Source organism: Pongo pygmaeus, chromosome 2 (assembly GCF_028885625.2).
Source record: "Pongo pygmaeus isolate AG05252 chromosome 2, NHGRI_mPonPyg2-v2.0_pri, whole genome shotgun sequence".
NCBI classification, from domain to species: Eukaryota; Metazoa; Chordata; class Mammalia; order Primates; family Hominidae; genus Pongo; species Pongo pygmaeus.
Genome location: NC_085930.1, coordinates 137,019,779 through 137,043,095, shown reverse-complemented (window position 1 = coordinate 137,043,095; position 23,317 = coordinate 137,019,779). Strand labels below are relative to the sequence as shown.

Sequence of the window (23,317 nt, the reverse complement as noted above, 5' to 3'; positions counted from 1 at the left end):
CTACAGTGTATTCACATCCAACCTTCCCTGTCTTATCCTGCCCCCTCCTACTGTCTAGTCCTTTTCTGAAGTTATTTAGTTTGGCAAATGACACCACCATCCATTCTCCTTTATAGCCATTGAATCAGACTGGATGAAAGAGAGAGTATTTTTTTTAAGGAGTTGGCAAGGTTAAGAAATTATAGCAAGCTCTTCTTTCATAAGAGAGTGCATTTACCTTTTTGAAGAGAAATGATCAGTTCTGATAGTGGCTGCTATTAAAATTAAACAATTGCTTGATTTCCATGCATTTACCTTTTTCTAAGAGAAATGATCAGTTCTGATACATGCTGCTATTAAAATTAAACAAGTGCATGATTTCTATAGCAAGAACATGGGCTGAACTGAATTAAAGTGATTTAACTCCTAAGTGTAACTTTCTCTCTAAAATGCTTTGGGGCCAGGCACGGTGGCTCATGCCTATAATCCCAGCACTTTAGGATGCCAAGGTGGGTAGATCACTGAAGGTCAGGGGTTTGAGACCAGCCTGGCCAACATGGTGAAACCCTGTCTCTATTAAAAATACAAAAGTTAGCTGGGCATGGTGATGCGTGCCTGTAATCCCAGCTACTCAGGAGGCTGAGGCAGGAGAATCGCTTGAACCCGGGAGGCAGAGGTTATAGTGAGCTGAGATCATGCCACTGCACTCCAGCCTGGGAGACACAGCTACACTCCATCTCAAAAAAAAAAAAAAAAATGCAGTGCGTGTGTGTGTGTGTGTGTGTGTGTGTGTGTATGCTTTGGAAGGAATCATACAAGTATGTAGGTGTTAGTCTGCCTCTACCCTCAACCTTCATTAATCTTTGAGTCTCTTACTATCATTTGCCATGCACTGGTTCATTTGAAATACAAAGCAAATGTAATTGGGATCTCGCTCAGAAGCATTTGTTTTTCGTAGGAAAGGTGTTATAAGTTAGGAATTGGGCATATTTGCATGCCAGAGAGGGATGATTTTTAAGTATTTTGAAAAGGAGTATTCAAGTGAAGCAATTATTTTCTTTTAAGGTTTCAATTTCAACTGTGATCATCTTTAGACTGGGATGTCAGTTCTTATCCTGGTATCCATGATTAACAATTTTTTCCCATTGACTTCTTTCTTGTTATTTTGAAGTTTATTTGAAAAAAAATTATTTTTTATGCCAAAGATGTTACTAAGGTATTTTGCTGCAGGCGAATATTGGGTAGGATGCATTGACACTATGTGTGGTCTGTACGTTGCTATGGGGTGACTTTCATGTTATGGAACTGGTTTAGTTCCTGTTCGACAGGCACTGAAACAGGCCTGTCCTACCATGTGGTCACAGACATCTGTCTCTTATATTGGAAAAATACTAAGAAAGCAAAGTACACTGGAGCTCCTGCCCTTAAATTTTACTTTCATTGCTCAATATGATAAGGCACAAAAGCCCCTGTGCTGGTTTTACAGCAAGGTTCTTGCCAGTGAAAGTGTGGAATCAGTAGTAGTTCTGATGTGCCCAGCAGTGGGTGCTCAGATGTATGAGAGGACAGAGCCCCAAAGGTTCAGCAAAGTCATGTGTTATATGGTCAAGTGGGAGAAGTCACACCTAATTGGAGAAACCCTGTGAAGCTTTATTTTTGGGAAATGGTCAGGTTGGTTTTGTGGCTGAGTGTAGAAGGAAAGGTTTGAAGCAGTTTCTGGAACATGGTATCATACACACTCAAGGTTGCTGACATTTCTTCTAATATTCTTAAGCAGGTTTTGGCAGACAGGTCCCTTCAGCCTGCACCTGGGTGAGCCCACTGGCATTCTTCATTACAACCACATGTTAGTTTTCGTTGATTATGTGCATGTGGAGACTATCAAAAAAATTCAGCTTTTGTGATCTTTTTTCAGAAGTACAGTGGCAATGGATATCTTTGAACTCTAACATTGTGATGGTAAGAAAACTTTGGTCCTGTGAAGGAGGAGCACCTAGATGTTGGGCAGCTAATCTGGCTTTGCTGTTTTGGTGAAAAAAGTCCCATGTGTTGTGGGAACTTGGAGCTTTCTACATCCCTGCTTAGTTTTGTCAAGTCTGCTGGCCAGTAATCCTGAAAAACATTTGATGCGTTGACTGCCCACACAGTTGTCAATTTGGCCAGAGTCAGAAACATGAATTTCACTCCTTAACCTTTTCAAGAGATCCTGACAAAAAAAAAAAAAAAAAAAGAGCAAACTTTGGAGTTCATTTTGTTAACACTTAGGTTTACTGGTTTTCTAGAGAACCGGTTTGGGGTATGTGTGTGTGGCGGGGGTGGGGAGAGAATGTGCTTGTGTTTTAAAAAAGGGAAAACTGTTTTCACAGGGAGGAGTTTACTGGTGGGTTGGCTTATTTGGTGGCTCTCTGCCCTTTGAATGAGGCCTGTCTTTCAGTTCAAGGCTTTGCCATCAATATGATGTATGCTGCTGAAAAAGTAGGAATGCTTTTGCCCAGCTGCCATCCTGGAAGCACAGCCTGGAAGCAGACAACCAAGTGCATCTGCTGGCAAGTCAGGAATTGATAGGGTTTGGCTGTGTACCCACCCAAATTTCATCTTGAATTGTAGTTCCCATAATCCCCACATGTCGTGGGAGGGACCCGGTGGGAGGTAATTGAATCATGGGGGCGGTTACCTCCATGCTGTTCTCATGATAGTGAGTGAGTTCTCACGAGATCTGATGGTTTTATAAGGGGCTTTCCCTCACCTTAGCTCTGTACTTCTCCTTGCTGCCGCCATGTGAAGAAGAATGTGTTTGCTTCCCCTTCTGCCATGATTGTAAGTTTCCTGAGGCCTCCCCAGCTCTGCAGAATTGTGAGTCAATTAAACCTCTTTCTTTCATGAATTATCTAGTCTCAGGTATTTCTTCATAGCAGCATGAGAAAAGACTAATACAGGAATGGTACAGCTCTGGCAGTCTTTTTGCAAGCAGAAGCCTGTATATTCCAGGAGAAACTAGAGAATGCTTTTGAGGGTTATTTTGGTTCTGACAGTTCCATTAAAATGTGGACTGAATCCTCTCCTTCATGACACAGACAGCATCGGTGGTGCTGTCCTTGCCACAGAAGGCCCCAGGGTGTGTGGGCACAGTGAGTGATGCAAGTGATGTAACCAGAAGAGGTTTTGGGGGATTTTCACACTTCTTTACACATGCTATCCTAGCCTGGCAAAGTGGTCTGTGATTCCCCACTCAGTACTACCTCTCTGTCTTTTATCATTAAAAGAAAAACTAGAAGTCAAAGCTGATTGGCTGTCAAACACCAGGCTCCAGTTTCAACCTCTGTATCAAACCAAAATAGCAGCCTTCTAATGGAAATTTTCTTTTAGTATAAAATGTACTTTCTTTTTTATCTGCACAATTTACATTCATTTTAATTTTTTGGAAAGCAGCCAGTTGATTTTTGCATTTAAATGAGAGTGAGAAGTATAATTATTTACACAAATTTAAAATTTTCTGTGTAAAGGAAATTTTCCAATGATGAAATTGTATACCAAAAAATTAATTGCAAAATTTTGTAGGTATGTGCATATGTTTCTGAGAGGTTTTCATCAAATTGTCAAAGGGATCTGAAATTAAACAAACAGCCAAACAACTGATTCAGAGCAAGCTTCTGCTGTTGCAGCAGCTCTAGCTCACTGTTTAGACCTCCTCAGAATAGCGACAGCATACAGGGAGCCTATTAGTTGTGTACCCCAATCTTTGGTGAGCCTGGAGGGAGGTAATTGAGAGGGAGGCAGGAGCCCTGAAAATGGAGTCGGTGTTGATGAGTGCCCATAACTCTCCAGGCCAAGCCAGGGCACCGTTAACCATCTTCTGCTTTGGCAAGAATAATCCAGATCCACCTGGAGAGGCTTTTGGGCTAGGGAGGACTTTATATGCAGCAGGACTGCGTTAATGACTTTCAGGCCCTTTTCCTTTGTAGGCGCCTTCCTCCATTAAAAAAAAAATTGAAAATTATGTTTTATGACTGTGTTGGTCAAATCTGTTAATATTATATATTAAAACGTTTTATCTGAGCTAAAGGTCCTTTTTTCCCTTCTGATTTTAAAAGAAATTAAAACATTTGTGTGAGCCCCTAAAAATATTGTGGGGCTGTAAGCATTGTGCCTGTTGTATCCAGTGAATAAGTTGGCCCTGAGGTATGCAGATCATCCCTTGATTTTTTTTCTAAAAGGTATAAGGAAGATGTGGAATATACAAGCGAATATATTCTTTTCATTCTCAATCTATTATTTTTGAATAAAGTTGAGAGAAGTCATTAAGCATATTATTAATTTACATTTCAAAGAAAGAATTTTGAATTAGTTAATATGGAACTTATATCTTTAATATAGATTTCTTGTATTAATTTTTGCAAAGATAATCATTTTCAAAATTTTAATCAAATTTGAGTTTTTAAAACTAAAATTTTACTGTATTAATATCTGTAATGAATATTCTACAGAGTTTGAAAAGATTTACTCTTCTGAGTGTATTTGCAATGAAAAATATTTTAAGCACTTTCCAGTTTATTTATTTTGTGAATATATATAATACTTTTTACATAATAAATTATTTTCTAAAATAAAGCTTTATAAATTAGTTTTATTTAATAACTTATATGTCTTTTCCTGATTCTGAGAAGTTTTCTATGAATTCTTTGAGTAAAAATCTATTTTAAAAGATAACAGGCAATAATTTGTGACTAGGAAATTTCAGAGTGGCCAGGAAAAACATGCTAAAAATAGAAACTGTTTGTTTACTCTGTGCTCCACCCAGTCTAAAACACAGCCATGTGGTTGCAGACTTGGGGAATGCCCTGTGGTAACTTGGAAGGTGTTTTTTTCCCCCCCTGAGTTGCAGAGTTTAAGAGATCATTCTTATAACTTCTGAATCCTGTTTCCTTTCTTTAGCAACTCAGATAAATTATTTTTGCAAGCTGTTATCTGAAAATGAGTTTGACCATGTTCGTTTAGTTTTTAGTTTCTTATCATCCTCCTTTCTACTTATATATTTAATTTAAGCCCTGTTTCATGAAAGGAAATTTTGAGATTGGAGGTTTTACTAATAACTTATACCTCAAAATTTGTCAGTTTATAGTTTAAACTTTCCGGTGTTTTTCATGATAGTCTAAAAAAATAGCCACTTATTTGTTCATTTTGTTACAAAAGGGGCTAGATTATGAGTTTAGTTCTTGGGTAGGCTTGTCACCTAGGAACAACACAACTTTATAGGACTGAATGTTAACCAGACAGGCCTGTGATTTGTGTGCGCAGATAACAGAGACCATAACCACCAGAAAGGCAGCCCAGTGATACCAGTGTTGGGTCAGCCACACATTTTGTTAGTCAGATGCTTGGAGCACCTACCACTATTCAGGAGTCCTTGCCCAAATGCTGTTGCTTTGTTAACTCTGTGCCAAGGTGTTAGGGCATTGTGATGCCCAGTTCCCCAGAGCATTCCATTAGGGGCTTAGGCTTTGGAGTAAGCTGGCTGGTGTGAATCAGACTGGGGGGTCACCTATTGGCCTTAGTTTCCTTATCTCTAAAATGTATATAATGATGAGATTAGCCTCCATTGGTTTTTGAGAGAATTAATTGAAGTCATGCAAGTAAAGCACAGCTTTCAATAATTATTGGCAATTTTTTTTTGGTATTAACGTACAGCATAGCAAAAGTCTAGATTTACTTCAGGAGTTGTGCCCTTGAAGTAGAATTTGGTTGTTTGCTTTACCTGCCTTCATAATGACTGCATGAAAGAAATAAATATCAATTCATTTCATTGTATTCAATTTGTTTTATTTCAAAACAAGTTAAATGAATCTTTAATTTTTTTTATTCCAATGATATCTATTCATGTCAATATTTTATTCCAGATGATGTTTAAGCAAATATAAGTGAAAATACTGTGTGGGCTGATTTGATACTGTTTGTCATTCCTATTGTATGTTTGACTCCCTACCTCCCTTTCATGGGTTTTCTGTCTCTCTGTTTAAACTTTTTATTATGGGAAATGGACACAAATAGAGAGAATAGTATGATAAACTCTTATATACCCATCTCCCACCTTCAGCAGTTATCAGCTCATGGCTAATATTGTTTCCTCTGCATTCCTATCCACTTATCCCCATCCTGTGTTATTTTAAAGCAAATTCCAGACACCATGTTATCCATAAATATATTTTTACCATCCACAATATTATTATATCTGTAAAATAATAGTAATTCCTCAATATCATCAACTATCAATAGTGTTCCAATTATTTTTAAGAGGTATAGCTTTAAAAAAATTAGTTTGTTTAATTTAGGGTTCAGTTAAGATCCCATACATTTCAATTGGTTGACGTGTCTCTTTTTTCTTTTGATGTACCCTAGTCAGTTCCTCATTGCCTGTGGGCAAGAGGTTATAATATCCCTGGATTAGCTGAGAGCTGTTAGTAGCTAACACTCAGGGCAGTTGCAGGGATTTGGACAGGGCACCCACCACATCCACGTGGTGGATAATCTTCAGGCACAGGGAACAGCATAAGCAGGGACCTGTAAATGCACAGCACAGCATGTTTGATGGAGTGACAAAGGTTGGTGGTCTGGGAGGTGGGCAGCTCAGGTTGGGGTGTTGGGGATTGAGGCTGTGTTCCAGGTGGTTTATTACACATTTTTGATGCCGGGCTTAAAAATAACTTGTTTATTCAGATGAAGATGAAATTAATAAAAGTGTGGTATGAGTAGAGACTATTGGAAATATATAATGTATCAACATACATTTATTTTCTGAAGATGTATAATTTGGAAAATTATGGTAGTATGTGAGAAGCATTGTGACATCTTAAGTTAACTAGATATTTGGAACAAAGTATGCTTCAGCCTTCTTTCTGTTTTTTCCCGTATTATAAAAGTAGTGTTAGTATATGATGACATCCCAGAGGGAAGACCATGGTTATCAGTGTGTCTCAGGAGTAATATAGAAGAGCTTATGTTATCTGCCTGCTGCACTTATGTAAAAGAAATATTTTGCTTATTCAAGAGAGCAGTATTTTAATGTTTTTTTCTAGTACATTTAAAATATTTGAAATTGTTATCCTTGTTTTGAGCTTCAGTTCTTGGTGTGGTAACTTAAAATGTACACTCTCAATATACAGGTTTTTGCCGTTTTTTAATACAAGGACCTGTGTTCAAATTTTAGCTCTGCCACTTACTGTTTGTTGAGCAAGTTACATAACTTCTTGTAGCTTCCTCATCTAGGAAAAGGGAATAATAACAGTGTTCCTACAGAGGACTGCTGTGCTGATTCAATGAGAGTGAATCTACTACATTTAGCACAGGGTTTGGCACACCAAAGCACCCAATGGTTTTAGATATCGCTATTTTTACTATTAGTGTTTTCTTATTAAATATATTTCAGGATCGTTGATTTAAGGTACACTAAGCAGATAATGACTAAGGTATCAAGAGGATTAGGAACAAGAATATTAACTTGTATGTGTCCTGGGATTAAAATTTGCACACCACAACCCAGATATTCTTTTATTAATATATTCTGTAACTTCCTTTCTATTCTATAACTGATATAATATTTCTCTGGAGTCCCATTTCTGTTCAGCAAAAGCCAGAGAGATGTCAAAAATAATTCTGTCTTTTTTGGTTTAAAACAACCTCCATTAGCTTAAACGCCATCTTTTTTGAATAATTCAGAAATTTAAAGATCGGGATGGTTTCTTCCTACTTTAAAGGCTCTTCCCTTCCCATCCCTAGGAAACAATATAATTGGTCTGACTGATTACCATTATTGTTATTTGGCTATGGCCCACTATGATCACATCACACCCACAGATGCTGCTTTCTGTCACCTTACCAAGATGAACTAGCCTGGATCCTGCCCAAAGCTGGTCTCTCCATTCACACAAAAGATCTCAATCCTTCTTCCCTCCTCAGCTAATTCATAAGCAGCTCCCCCCACCTCTCCTGTAGCACCAGTTTTCACTCTCTACTGGATTATTCCCATCAGCATCAAACATTCTGAGATTTCTTTCATATTTTCTTGATGCAACTTCTCCTGCTGGCTACTGCACAATTTCTTTGCCCCCTTTGCAGCAAAAACAATTGAAGAGTTGTCAATGCTCACTGTCTTCAATTCCTTGCTCCTGTTTTTCTTAAAGCCACTCCTTTCAGGTCCTCACTGTCACTGTTCTCCGAAGCCACTCTTGTCAAGGTCACCAATAACCTCCAAGTTCCTAAATCCCTTAAGTCAGTTTGCAGTCCTCCCCTTACTTCACCCGTCAGTAGTGTTTGGCAATGGCTGATCGTTCCCCTTCTTGGTACACTTACTTTGCTTGGCTTCCAGGGCTCCCTACTCTCCCAGTTCTCCTGTCTCACTCATCAGTCTTTTCAGTCCCCTTTGTTGACTCCTTCTCTTCTATTTGCTTGCAGCATTGGAGTGATCCCAGCCTTCTTTCTATCTGTTCACACTATCCTGATATTCTCATCCCGTCTTGTGGCTTAAGTGTCATTTATATGCCAACCACTCCCAAATATACATCTCTACCCCAACTCTCTTCTATGATCCAAGCATATATGTCCTACTAGATTTTTCCACTATATCCTACTAGATCTTTCCACTTTTCATATCTGAAACACAACCCCACCTTTTCCCCACCCAGCCTGCTCCATCTGTAGCCTTCTTTCTTAGTTTGATAATATCCTTTCAGTTGCTCAGGCCTTGGAGTCATCCTTGACTCCTTTCTTATCTCATGTACTACATCAAGTCTATCAACAAATACTTTTGGTTTTATCTTCCAGATATACCTAGTGATAGTGTGCTGTAAGTATTATTCCCAATATAGAATTTGTAATGGGGCCGGGCACGGTGGCTCACCCTGTAATCCCAGCACTTTGGGAGGCCAAGGTGGGTGGATCACTTGAGGCCCACTTGAGGCCAGGAGTTCGAGACCAGCCTGGCCAACATGGTGAAACCCCATCTCAACCCAAAATACAAAAATTAGCTGGGCGTGGTGGCATGTGCCTATAATCCCAGCTACTCCGGAGGCTGAGGCAGGAGAATCACTTGAACCCGGGGGGCAGAGGTTGTAGTGAGCCGAGATAGCGCCACTGTATTCCAGCCTGGGCCACAGAGCAAGACTCCGTCTCAAAAAAAAAAAAAAAGAAAAAAAAAAAAAAAGAATTAGTAATGAGCACAGGTCTGATTTGAATACAGGTCTGTCAGGCTCCAAAGTTTTCTCCATGGTTTTGCATTAATATATTTTTAATTTTATATTTGCAAAGTTATTTTTATTTTAATATCATAGCTTAGTGGGAGAATAGGGACACTATTTAAAACTAAGGAGCAGAAAAAGAATACTCCAGAGTATCTTTAGAATTTACTTAGTTTGTTTCCCTAGTTCTAGGAAATCTGAATCTAACTCATATATTAGATTATATTTTCTTTGGAACAAACCCAGATCTTTAAGAAAGAGGAGTTCAGTGCCTCCTTTCCCAATTAGCTAATCATCTATAAGCTTTACTTTTGTCATACAAAGGTGCTGGACTCCCAGAGTTCATGCAGTCACAACTCAAATGGTGAAGAGGAAAGCTGAACTGTCTCTAGTTATTTTTAGGTGTTCCTGATAATCAATTTTCATGCAAAATACAAATTATCATTTATTTGTCCCTTTGTTTTCATGAATACAGGCTGAGCATCTGTAATCAAAATATCCAAAATATTCCAAAATCTGAAACTTTTTGAGCACCAACATAATGCCACAAGTGGAAAATTCCATACCTTACAGCACCTTTGCTTTCAGTGTACATAAACTTAATTATTAACAATATTGTATAAAATTACCTTCAGGCTATATGTATACGATGCATATGAAACATAAATGAATTTCTTGTATAGACTTGGATTCCATCCCTAAGATGTCTCATTAGGTATATGCAAATATTCCAAAATCCAAAAACAATCTGAAACGCTTCTGGTTCCAAGCATTCCAGAGAAGGGATACTTAATATGTAGTAGTATATGGATGCCTTGCCTCATAGTCACCCTCCCCAGTGCTTTAATGCAACCAATAATTATTTTTGTTTTAAAATATTTGATCTGGGTTTGAATTTATGGAAATACTTCACATGTCAGTTTTTTTTTTATTTTAAATAGCCAAATAGTGTTTCAAAATTGTATCAAGATTGTGATTGGTCTTTAACCTTAGAAGCAAAACTGACATGGAAGGATGAAACCAGTAGTAAAATGGTGAATTTTGGTATTGATGTATTTGGACATCTGTGTCCTTATCAAAAGAAAGAATGTATATAGTTGGACAAAATTGAAGGTCCATGTGGTATATTTAGAAAATATTACTTGTTAGCGGTTTAACATGTGTATAGTGGTTTTACTTCAAGCACTTCCAAAGATTTGAGTTTGTTTCTCCCCTTGTAACACTTCAACAGTCATATTAGTTTGCCTTACCATTTTTCTTTGAAGGGAACTGAGACTGATTCAGTTGTGCAAGGTGATGAGCAACATTGCTCAAAAAGCCAGAAATAGATTTGTGGGCTCCTGACTGTGAGACCAGGTGCTCTCTCCACTGAATTATTCTGCTTTCTTTGACTGTTTTCTTTGCTTTAAAAAATATTAATGCACAATTCTGAATTACTGTTGACTGAGATAAATTCATATTAGATCTATAAATAATGCACTTTCCAACCAAACTAGCCAATGGAACAAAACCATTTTTGAGACATCGGTGTTGGAAGATGGCCTCCTCCCACCAGCTGACTGTATTCTCATCATCCCCCACATCTGTCCCATTGTTTCTGATGCTGGTACCAGACTCCTATCTCCAACACGTGCTTAGATAATTAAAAGAATTAACCTCCCTTCCTTCTATTCTTCTCCCTTTCCCCCAAATCCTTTTCACAGTTTCCAGATTAGTTCTCCTACAGCACTACTTTGTGAAATTCTCTCAACATGTTCTATGATACCCTTTGCTCTGAGGGTGAAGCCCTAACCTTCCTCTTGGTTTCCAGGACCTCCCATGTATCATCAGTGCTCCTCTAGCATCTTCTCCTGCTTCCCAGCAACCTCTGTCTTGGCCAGACTGGACCTCGCAAGCTGACATTACTTCACCTCCCCTGTAGTCTTGTAATCTGTACCCTGTTCCAGAATTACTCTCTCTCTCCTTTTGGTTAGCAAGCCCAGCTTTCCTCTAGGGACTTTTCTTACCCATTCACTGGAAATTTGGTTGTAGGTGTGCCCTGTATCTTTTATCTGGTAAGACTCTTCTGTGGGTTTACTAATTTTCATTTAGAAAGAGGATCACTACCTAATGATGTAAGGTGTGGTGTAAAATTTTTCTCAATTATATTTTCAGATTATTGCCGGGATTCTGTTATGATTAGTAAGCAAATGAATTAATATTTTAGTGGTTGACTGCCTTCTGATATGTTTACCTCAAATTATATCATTTTAAATTATAGATTTAAATTTTAAGAAAAACAAATATTTACATTTAGTTAAAGATTTTGTGAAATAACCGTGTTTTGAGAGAGAAATGAAGTCCAATTACTGAATAGAATATGAATATATAAATATATTTATGTATGTGTATATATGTAAAAAATAGCTGTCATGTAGTCATTATTTTTGTGACAGTGTATTGCTAAAAAATCTTCATAATAATTTTGAATAGAACACTGGGGGTGCTAGATTTAGAAATTAATGATTTTATGGAAGAAAGATCTGCCTGTAAATTTTGCTCCTATTATGAAAAAAAGGGAGACCCTTATTTCAGATTATCGAAATACAGGGACTGTAGCATTAATGTAACACCCACTATAATGTGTTTCTTTTAAGAATGTTTTCTTCAACACCCTGTGATATATGACTTGCCGGATTCTCTGATCCTGGGGACCTTTAGCAACCATGCTATGTGTTGTCATAATGTTTTAAATTTGTGGCTCTAAAATGCAATTCAATTGTGTTTAGCCAGTGTTGATCTTTTTCTTTCTTCTTGTTTAATTTGGGACTTTCAGTGTATGCCATTACTTATGAGAAATGCTTTAGTTATGAGTTGTGGAGAGAGAAAGTAGTTGGAGAGAAAATTAAGGTAACTCTAACATAGATCTTAATATAGTCTATAAAGTTTTCATGAGGATAATAAAGTGAGTTTTATATGTGGAGAAATATATAGAACAGTGAGTGGAGGAATTAGGGAGCAACATATTCAATTGTCTTAAACACTAATATGATCTAAGAGAAAGATCATAAGAAAGTTTTCAAGTTTTCTGAAAGAAAGAAAGTTTTCAAAAGATGTATTTCTCAAACTCATCTGTCATTAAAATTAGTATGTTGAATTGGATTCTCAGCTTATGAATTAAAATATAAGTGTACTTACATGATAAATTGAATTTAAATTTCCAGGTTTTTTTTTCCTCTTGGTGGTCCAATTTCATTGTATTAAAATATATAGGTATCTGTCTTTTTGAGTAGATTTGGTAAACTTTGGTTTTCATGAAGTTAAAATGAATGATTAAAAATCTATATAGAATTTGTTAGAGTCTTCTTGTTACAGGATTTAGGGGGTATGTGAGATTTAAAGATTAATTCATAAAATATTTCTTTATTTATTTTATGTATTTTTTATTGTTTTTAGAGATAGGGTCTCACTCTGTCACCCAGGCTGGAGTGCAGTGGCACGAACATAGCAGCCTCAACCTCCTAGACTCAAGTGACCCTCCCTCCTCAGCTTCCTGAGTTGGTGAGACATACAGTCAAATGTCACAATGTCCAGCTAATTTTTAAATTTTTCTGTAGAGAGGAGATCTTGCAGTGTTGCCCAGGCTGGTCTTGAACACCTATCCTCAAGTGATCCTCCCACCTCAGCTACCCAAAGTGCTGGGATTATAGGCATGAGCCACTGCCTCTGGCCTAAAATATTTGTATAAATTGCAAGACAATACTTTTGAGTTTAAGGAAATGAAGATTTGATCTGCTTATAAAGCTGTCTTAGTAGATGGATGTTGGAACAAATCAATTAAAACATATCTTTTATAATGTGGTAAAGAAAAATTAACATAAGCTGAGCAATGCGTAACATTAGTGAACATTCTTCTCACTATGAGGTTCATGCTTTTGATAAAGGTCTAGAAGTTGCTTCAGACGTCATTGAAATTTTTATATGTACTCTCACCTTGCCTATTTATTTATTTACCTTGCAGCCTTTTTTATTTTTAAGGTGAGAGATTCTGGGTACTAATATACACATATTCCCTGTACACTGATATTTAGCCAAAACATGAAATAGAAAAAGCTGGCATATATTTACTGTTAGAATCTTTGAAATTTTTCAATGTGTATTTCCTGTTATAGTTATTCATGCTCCATAATTCATGGGTTTTCTTGGCACTGGCAACAGTTACTTCCCTGTGGTTTAGATATATTTTTTTGTAGTATAGGTAGGTTTCTTTGCTGCTCTGATATTTTTCCTTTTAATTTTATAATTTTTTTCCTCTTCTTATTCAGATAGTGTTTCGTCTCTGTCATTAGGAAACTACTTCTCATTGATTTATTCTGTTTATGCAGTTTTTCCTTCCAAATTCATCAACTGAACTATGGGAAACTTTGTTTCTTAAAAGGTTATTTTGATATTATTTGGGTCAGGCCAGGTTTGACATAGGGAAAAGGACAGTGCTTCTCCTTTGCCTTCCCATCCACCACTAACAGCTTTGTGAAAGGAGAGAGAAGTAGAAGGAAAAGATAGAGAGAGAAGGAGGGAAGCTTCATTCATCTTACATTTCAGAAGCAGGGAATGCAATAAATAACATGAAGAAAGTCCAGGCTCAACTCGCTCACACCTCAGGAGGTGATTCACGAGCATGTAACACAGCCTGCTAAGGTTTCCATTATTCATAATTAATTAAATCGAAGCATGCTTAGTAAGGGCCCATCATCTTAAAACGCATTCTGTGTTTTCATCTGACTAAAAGTTTTTCCTTTACTTGTTGCAGATGACAGCCTACTTTAATATTATAGCACCAGCACAGTACAGTTGACTCAGTAAACCTGCCACACTGTGGAACAGAGGTTTGGGGAAGAATGTGGAATGTGAAATATAAGATTATTCAGCCCCCTTGACAATCCAAATATTTTGCTTTTGAGCTAGGAGTTTCTCACTTATTTTGGTTAAAAAAATATAACATCCTTTGTTGGGTTATAGGTTTCACTGAGGCAGATGGGTTTCTGTAGTGAATTAGTCCCTGCATCTACTGAGAGTATCTTCCCTCCAGCATTAAAGAAGGGAAATAAGAAAATGGCCCATAGCATAGAGGAATGGTCAGGTGGGAAGTAGCTTCTCCTTAAATTATTTCTGATGGAAAAAATATATTCTAGAGCTTGGCATTTGAGTTCATTATTGCCAAAACTCCAGGAGTAACTTTCTGCCAAGAGCACCCAGTATGTTAAAGAAAATATTCTAAAAGAAGTAAATTAATACCATCCACGTAAAGAATCAGTGGCATTGTGGCATCAAATGAATGTGCTTCATATAATGCTATCATCTTTTTAATTGAGAGGAAAAGTTCAAATAATTGATGATGAACGTTTGCAATTATTTTGATGTCAGTTACTTAAAGAGACTTAAACCATAAATATATTACAGAATTTTGAAAGATAAAAGATAAAGATAGTTAAAATCCTTGATTTTTCCTCTTTGGTATTCAAGGCTGTATGATTACTTATATCTTTGGCTTCCTTCTCTCTTTTGTGGTCATACATTATCCATGTGTCATCCTGTACCTCAAAGGGTGGAGGAACAACTTGTGTGTTCTTTATCTCCCCACCTCCCCTTGCCTGTGTTCTTTGTCGTACGAGCCCCTGGGAGACTCATAGTTTCCTCAGTAGGTTGCCTGGCAGTAACTGGAGAATGAGATAGCTATGCTATAAAAGGCTCTTCCTTCCCTGGCCCAGCCTTTTCCTGGTACTTAGCCCCTTTCTGTCCTTCACATCCGGATGTACATAGGACACGGTCCCATTTTGTTAAGGACACACATCCTCTGTGTAACAGTGGATTCCTCTTCCTTTCAATTAGAGTCACGTCTGAAGGATCTTTTCAGCTTTCTGGACTATCTGGTTACCTAACCAATAAATTAGAATAATTAGTCCTATTACTAGGTTCGGCAGTAATGTAGAGTCTTAATAGCTTTTGTTTTAGGTCAAAACATGCTCATTTGGTTACCTACAAACTATATAACAAATCACCTCAAACTTAGTAGCATAGAACAGTGACCATTTTATTATGATCATGAATTCTGTGGGTTGACAGTTTGAACAGGACACATCAGAAATGTCTTGTCTCTGCTCTCTGATGTCTGGGGCTTCAATTAGCTGGGGGGATTCTGATGACTAGAAGCTGGAGGGTTCACTTCCAGGATGACTTCCATATTCACATGTTGGGTACCTTTTCAGGGATAGCAGGAATGTTGGGCTCAGCTCAGAGTGTCAGCCAGAGTGTCTATGTGTAGCCTCTCCACTTGATAGTTCCAGATAGTTGGATGTTCCCCAGAGTAAGCCTCCCAGGAGAACTAGATAAAAGCTGCATGGCCTCTTCTGACCTAAGCTTAGAAGTTACACTGAGTCACTTCGACTGCATTCTTTTAGTTACAAGTGATTCATAGACCAGCACTGATTCAGAGAGATGGAAATGAGACCCCACTCCTTGATGGGGGAGTGGCAGGTGCACACTGAAGAGGATCATGTAGGATGCAGTATTGTGGCGGTCATCTTGGGAACTTATGCAAAAGGGAAACTCAGTCATCTTGATGTTTTGATTCCATAATGCCAGACTTGTTTTCTTATGTGAATCATTCAAATGTCTCATTATTTGAAAATTTGATACTATGTAGAAAAAATTTGGATGAGTACCTGAATATTCCCCTTTTTACCTATGTATATTACCATCTGACAGATAACTTTTGCATGACTGAATCAAAGGAGGACTGTTCAACACAGTCTTGGTTCATACCCTTAATCTGAGAAACTAAAGTAAGGCTATAAGATTGTGCCAGGTTATTATAAGGAAGAACAGATTATCACTGTGAACTTTACAGTCAGCACGGCATTTAAACCAGGAAGATAAAAGGAGAGAGATGTTAAAACAATAGATAGTTTTTGTGCTTTATATGAAAATCTCATTTTTAAGTAGCTGGTTATTGAAAAATTATATATTTATGACAGAGAAGACTTTAACTATTAATCACAAAATTCAATTTGTGTCTCAGTGATAAAGCGATTTCCTCCTTTTCTTCTATTTATGATAGATTTTTATGTATGAAAATACAATTAATTTCAAAGAATAGTAGGTGAGTCTGGGAACCAAATAGGAAAATAGTCTCTTTATGCAATGTATGGAAAGTACCCTAATGCTAATGGCTATACTGGCTCTAAATAGTATGCCACAGAGAGATGCATTTTGAGGTTTGAACAATAGCTTCATATTACCGTAATAGTTAAGGTAATGGGACAGAATTATGTTCCACAGGATGTAGAATTATCATAACTTTATGTGTCGAAGGAAAAAGGCTAAGCCAGTATAATGACCTGGGCAAGGATTTCACTTTGCTGGGTCTCAGTTTCTTCATCTATAAATGGCTGAAACCTCACCTAGTTATATAATTCTTTGATTTTGTTGCTCTTTGTGCTCACATAGCACTGGAATAAAGCAGTCAAAGTTAATGTTAAATATAGGAGTACAAAGGTCATTCAGCTAAGTTTCAGAAAGTTAATAAATCCTAATCACTTTATACTTGACAGCATATATAAATTTGTATCCACTAATCCCAAAAGTTAAACAGAAGTACTTCAGGAAAACTCTGGATTAAATAAATTATTTAAAAATATATGGACATCAATCTTAAACTTAGAGCAGTTGTTAACCATAATACTTATTTGTGAAATATTTTAATTAAAATTTTTAGTTTTATTTGTTTGAACCAAAAAACTTAATTCACTCATTTGGAGCCAAAATTTAAATTACTAAATAATAATTTAATAGGAAATAGTACAGTTGAATTTCTGAAACTTGTTCTTCTGAGTTTAATAGTGCCTTTATATACTAGCTAGTTTGAAGCCTAGGCACTGCATTATTTTTGTACTATTTGGTTATAAGATATTAGGAATTTTTCCATTTCACCTACGTTTTCAAATTTGTTAGCATAATGTTCATCAAATTATCTCGCCTTTTTACAACCTACTGCATATGTAGTTTTGTTCCTCTTTTCCTTACTAGAATTGTTTGTCCTTTTTTACTGATCAGGTATGCCAGAGATTTATCAGTTTCATAATCTTTTTAAGCATCAATTTGTGGCTTTGTTGATTTTATGTATTGTTCTATTGTATCCCTTTTCTGTTTCATTAATTTCTGATTTTATCTTTATTATTTCCATTATCGTTATTTCTTTTTCTTTCTTTGGGTTTATTCTTTTTGCTATTTTTCTGACTTTTAAAGTTGTGTGCTTAGCTCTTTAATATTTAGCCTTCCACTAGCTTATGAATTCTGCAGCCTATATAGTTAGCCTACAGAAAAAGTATACTCCTTATGACTGGCCTTTTTTAGAGTCTGGTTGAGGGGACATCTATTTTCTTGGAGGTGCTTCCCTCAGAGTGAGGAAGAGTCACCTGAGGTATTGGCACATGAATAAGTGTTCTTCTTGGGAACCCTCATTGCAAAGATTCTGTGAACATGGACTTCTGAAATGGTATTTTCTGTAAGCTGTGGGGTCAGAATTAACAAAGCAATTGAAAATTCACTCAGGCAAATTATAGAATAATGAATATCCATATATGTAGCACATATATGGCATCTGTCTAAAACTTAATCACCAGAGTATAATCTTGTCAACCCCAATTTTATTTTCCTGACTGTCTCTGGGAGTAGAAATCAGTGAGGCAAATATCCTGTGTGTTTTTACACAAATTGAAATTATTTTTCCATAATATTTTATTAATGGTACTGTTTGTGTTTGTAGTTGAGTTACATTGTCACCTCTAAAGCATCTTCCACACTGTAGCATGTGAATGGAACAATAGGTACTTGAGTCACTTGATCATGGATTCCAGATTCTGGAACAGCCTCTTTAGAAGGCAACTGAGGATATTATTTACTGATTTGAGTGGCTTTAAAATATCATTTAACTTTTTAAAATTATATTTATTAGATAGGATCTTAATCTTTATATATTTTTCTTTTATAGATGATATAATAATAAGGCATTATTAGTATTATATAATTCTCAAGGGTATTCCACATATTTCAAATTAATTTATAAAAGTTAATTTTATTGCTTACTATGATTATATGATGAATTCTCACTTACTGAGAATCTGAACTGGAAAGGTCAACCAAAAATTTAAAAGCAGATATATAAATTAGGGCGAGAGATAACGAGAGCAAGTGCTTTGAGCCCTGTGAGTGGCTATTACACACTAGCATGGCTATTGATGAGGGTGAAGAGGGCCTTTAGGGAGGGCATTGCTTAAAAAATGCAGGAGTGAAAATGCTTGTATGGTGTTTTAATTCATTTTAAAACTATATTTTCTTCTCATTTAACCATAGGCCACTCAGTTCCTCAAATACTATGAATAAATAGGATTTTATTGGATTGATAACCACTGTATTACAACCACTACTACATGAGAATACAAGAAAACAGTTTGAATACTAATTTCTCACACCAAATCATAATCTATAAATGTGTTTTGGTAATTCCACATTTATAGCTTTCCTTTATTTTTGTCCTTTAAAGGAAGTTTGGTGTGGTAATGGCCATTAAAATTATTTCTCATTTCAATGAAAGTTTGAATTAGGAATTTTATGCAGATGAACAAAATAGATTAAGGCCATTTTTTGAAAAGGTGCTTAACATTTTGACTGAAAAGCATCTTTAAACATTACAAGTTTTATTTTATTTGTGGGCCTAGCTCATATGGTAAGTTTTCCTAAGGGCATGGAGCAAAGCTCTCAGCTTAAGTGTGTTTATAGCAACAAATACATGCTACATGGTAGGGAGAGAGCTAGTCAGATATTTTAGTCATATATTTTTAAAATGGACTGTTCCAGAATAAGGTTGCCTTTGAAAAGAGTCTTTCAAATAATTAGTGTCAAGTAGATTATTTTAGTTTTAATTTAATCATCTGTTTCATCATATAAGAAAGCTTTCAATATCGTGACCAAGGGATTGCAATGGGCGGTCTGATGTATTGGAAATGTGACTTACTTGCTCCAGACACTTTGAGAAAGTGTGAATTGGTGAATTTCACATCCATTCTTGGCAAGCTGATAGAGTATCTAGGAAAGGGTAAGATTATTGAACACATGAGCTGAGAATAATCTTTTGAGGAAAACAGTATCTAGATTTTCCTAAAAGGGGATCTTATTTCAACAGACTTTCAGCATTCTTCAAAGGTTGGGTGAGGATGTGGATGAGAAAAACAGGAGATGTACTGCTTCCTGTATATTACAACAATGTGAAATAGAAGTATGGCAGACTTTGAGGGAACAAGATTCTAAATTCCCAGAATGTCACTAATTTATTTTCATATACAAGTGCAAAATTTTTTTCTAAAGACAGGTGTAAATCATTTTAACATGATCTTTATAACCACCGCCTTTCTATTAATCAGGCAATCATCAAGAAAGAATTTGATTGTGAAGGGTCCAGATTGAACTGTTCTTTAAGTAAGGACACAGGAAATATTAAGATAACTGTGTGGAAAAATCTCATCCAAGAAACTGGAAGCTATGGGAAAAAGAAAATTAAAGATTCTTTGATTTTAGTAGGTTGGTTGAGTTATACATATTTTTAGCAGAGCAAAAAAAAAAAGGAGAGAGAAAAAAGTTGCGTGCAACTATTTAAAAAGAATGTGATACAACAAAAGCTATTTTTAATCTATGTCAGGGTAGGAGGAAAATTTATACTTTTTAATAGTTTTGAACTTTTAAAATTCCTATGAAACAGAATCTTTACTGCTAGAAGAATTTGGCTCTGCAGTTTTTGTTATGTTAAAACTTATTCAGGAAGAATTTCAGTATTCAGAATTCAGCACTCTGATTTAGAGTTTTAATAGGAATGCTAAGTCAAATCTATTTTAAGCATATTACCTCCCTCAAAGCTTTAAAACAATTTTGAAATTTTATAAAGGTCTAAAATTGGTAACTTTAAAGATGTAAAATCACTTCATACTTTTCTAACTGGATGGAACCTTCTTTGATGCATTGTGTCTCAACTCTCATGAAAGATTACTTCCTTTCTCAAAAGAAATCGTTCCTAAGATCTCATAATTCCACCATATATAGCTATGGAGGAGGCCAAATTAGGGAAATATGTGTTCCTATGCATGTATGCGTTTATACTCTTCATATGCATGTATGCGTTTTTAACAGAGGGCTTAGAAACAATATTAAGTGCTGTTGAAGATATCCTGTATGGGATATTTCTGTCGGTATTGTACCAAATATCATAATTGGGAATGAGCAAATGAAACTCTACCTGTGAATGGGCATAGAATACTTTCCTAGCCCAAAGTAATTAAAATAAAAATATTGTTAAGAAAAATATGTTAAGAAAAAATATATTAAGAAAAAAATAATGTTAGAGACAGCTAAATATACCACCTCAAAAGAGGGTAAAGTATAGCGTTTAATAAAAGACAACCCTTCCCTCACCCACCCTCCATCAAGGCATCCATTAATACCTTGGACAAACAGAAAAGCTTCTGAAGGCAAAATAGTGCGTATCAAACCTTGATTTCCCTATCAATACTTACTGTAAAGGTGAAAAAAAGGATTCATTTGAGAAAACAATAACCCCTCTATAATACATATTTAAAATATAGCAACCTCTTTCTAAGAATGAATTTAAAAGATCACTAAGTATAATAAAATATTTTTAAGTGTCAAAATAAGCTCGGCTCCCTCACAACCACCAACCAGCCATTAAAATGTGATTTGTGTTGGAATACCTGACCAGAGTGACTCAGACTCTACAACATCTAGGGTAGGGGTCTCAGTCTTTTGTCTCCTGTTGGAGGGATAAGGGAGACCTCAGTCCATAACAGTGGCTGTTCACCACCCTGGTGATTTGAGAGTGGAGGTGGGCGCAGGCAGCTGGTCAGCTGGACGGCAGGTATCACATCAGGTGATCTAGCAGTGAGGAGAGGGGAAGACCAGGGAGGTTGCAGCACAGCTGCAAAAGGAGCAAGAGAGCAATGACAGCAGAAGACTGAAGACCAGTGAAAGTGGCCAGGGTTGCACAGGCAGAGGCTTGGATTTCTGCCTGCCATTTCCTCTTGCCCTCTTCAGGGTCTTTAGCACAGCAGCCACCTCTCAATGGACTTTTATTGACCAGGAATTCTATTCTTTCAGACTTTCACTCTTCTTGTGTCAGAAACACCTGGTGGCATGGGGCTTGGTGCATTTGCCCTTCATACATTCACATAACCACTTCTGTTAGTATCACCTTTAATTAAACATTATTTTTCATTTGTCATCAGATTTGGGGAGTTTTCAGCCAGTATTTCTTCAAATATTCTTTCTATGCCTTTCTCTCCTCTCATTGTGGAACTCTTATTATGCATATATTGGCATAATTAATGGTGTCCTACCAGTTTCTTAGACTACTCATTTTCCTTCGTTTCTTTTTCTTTCTGCTCCTCAGATTGGGTAATCTCAATTGACCTATCTTCAAGTTTGCTGATTCCTTCTGCTGTTGAGCCCTTCTAGTGAAATTTTCTTTTAAGTTATTATACTTCTCAACTCCAGAATTTCTGTTTGGCTCCTTTTAAAAAGTCATTTTGATCTATTTATTGATCTTCTCTGTTTGGTGAGACATCATTCTCATGATTTCCTTTAGTTCTTTGTGCATGATTCCCTTTAGCTCTTTGAGTGTATTTAACATGGTTGATTAAAAATCTTTGATTAGTACATCCAATGTGTGGGTTTCCTCAGGCAGTTTTTACTTAGTTGCCTTTTTTCCTGTGTATGGGCAATACTTCGTTCCTTTGCATACCATGTAGTTTTGTTGAAAACTGTAATTTTTAATATTATAATGTGGCAACTCTGGAAATGAGATTTCCCCCACTCCCCAGGGTTTGTTGCTGCTTATTGTAGTTGTTGTTTTTGATTTGGTTAGTGACATTTCTATACTAATTTTATAAAGTCTATATTCTTTGTCATATATGTCCATTGAAGCTTCTGTTCTATTAGCTTAGCAGTCAGTTAGTGATTGACAGAAATTTCCTTAAACACCTGGGACAAAATACCACAAACAACTCCTAGTCTTTGTACTTGGCTTCTGTGTATATGTCGAAACATATTTTAATACTGAACCAGCAGTTTACAACTCTGCCTTAGCCTTCACTTCCTATTTGCACAGAGCCTGGAGGTCAGCCAGAGGTGAGAGTTTAGGGGTATCTCAGGTCTTTCCTGAACATGCACTCGGCCCTAGCAAGTTAACCTTTTCTACAACCTACAGTCACTCTCTGTTGGACTATACCAGTTAAAGGTCATTGGCAGAGAAAATGCAGAGTGATAGATTTCTCTGTTCACTCTATAAGGGCCACTGCCCTGTTTCCAGCAGCAGCATGGAGGGTAGTTTACCAGCATTGTTCAGTATAAGTCAGTGATTGCAAATAACCATGATATTCTTAAAGCAATGATTTTTACTAGGTATTAGAGTATACCTCTAGGTCAGGATTTTAGATTTTATTCAGCTTGATTTCATGTATATGGAATTTAAATCTACAGAATACAGGTTTTTCTTTTTTTGAGACGGAGTCTCACTCTGTCACCCAGGCTGGAGTGCAGTGGCACAATCTCGGCTCACCGTAACCTCTGCCTCACAGGTTCATGCCATTCTCCTGCCACAGCCTCCCATGTAGCTGGGACTACAGGTGCCTGCCATCACGCCCTGCTAATTTTTTGTATTTTTAGTAGAGATGGGGTTTCACCATGTTAGCCAGGATGGTCTCAATCTCCTGACCTCGTGATCCGCCCACCTCAGCCTCCCCAAAGTTCTGGGATTACAGGCGTGAGCCACCATGCCCAGCCAGGGGTTTTTTTTTTAATGTAAAATGATTTAGGCCAGTATGGTTAACCAGCATGTACACTTAGAGTTCCAAAATTCTGTTTGCACATATGTTTATCTTAGCCAATTCAAGTTATAAACATGAGCTCTATTGCTCATTTTCTTTATTGCTGCTATCTAATGTGATGCTTTTAATTTTTTGAGATGCAATTCTCATACCATACAATCTATTTTTTAAGGGCATACAATCCAT

General features: G+C 36.7%; 1 protein-coding gene across 5 annotated transcripts in view; it reads left to right on the top strand.

Annotated features, from left to right (window-relative positions):
• The window catches only part of PLCL2 (phospholipase C like 2), a 201,585-nt gene that overhangs the window by 17,751 nt on the left and 160,517 nt on the right, over positions 1–23,317 (top strand). The window contains exon 1 of one of the 5 annotated variants that reach the window (XM_054480693.2): positions 2,298–2,832. The exons of the other annotated variants lie outside the window; for them this stretch is intronic. Coding sequence (XP_054336668.1) covers positions 2,791–2,832 — 42 coding nt within the window. The 5' untranslated portion in view covers positions 2,298–2,790. Of the gene's footprint in view, positions 1–2,297; positions 2,833–23,317 lie in introns of those variants that run through there. 5 annotated transcript variants of the gene reach the window in all.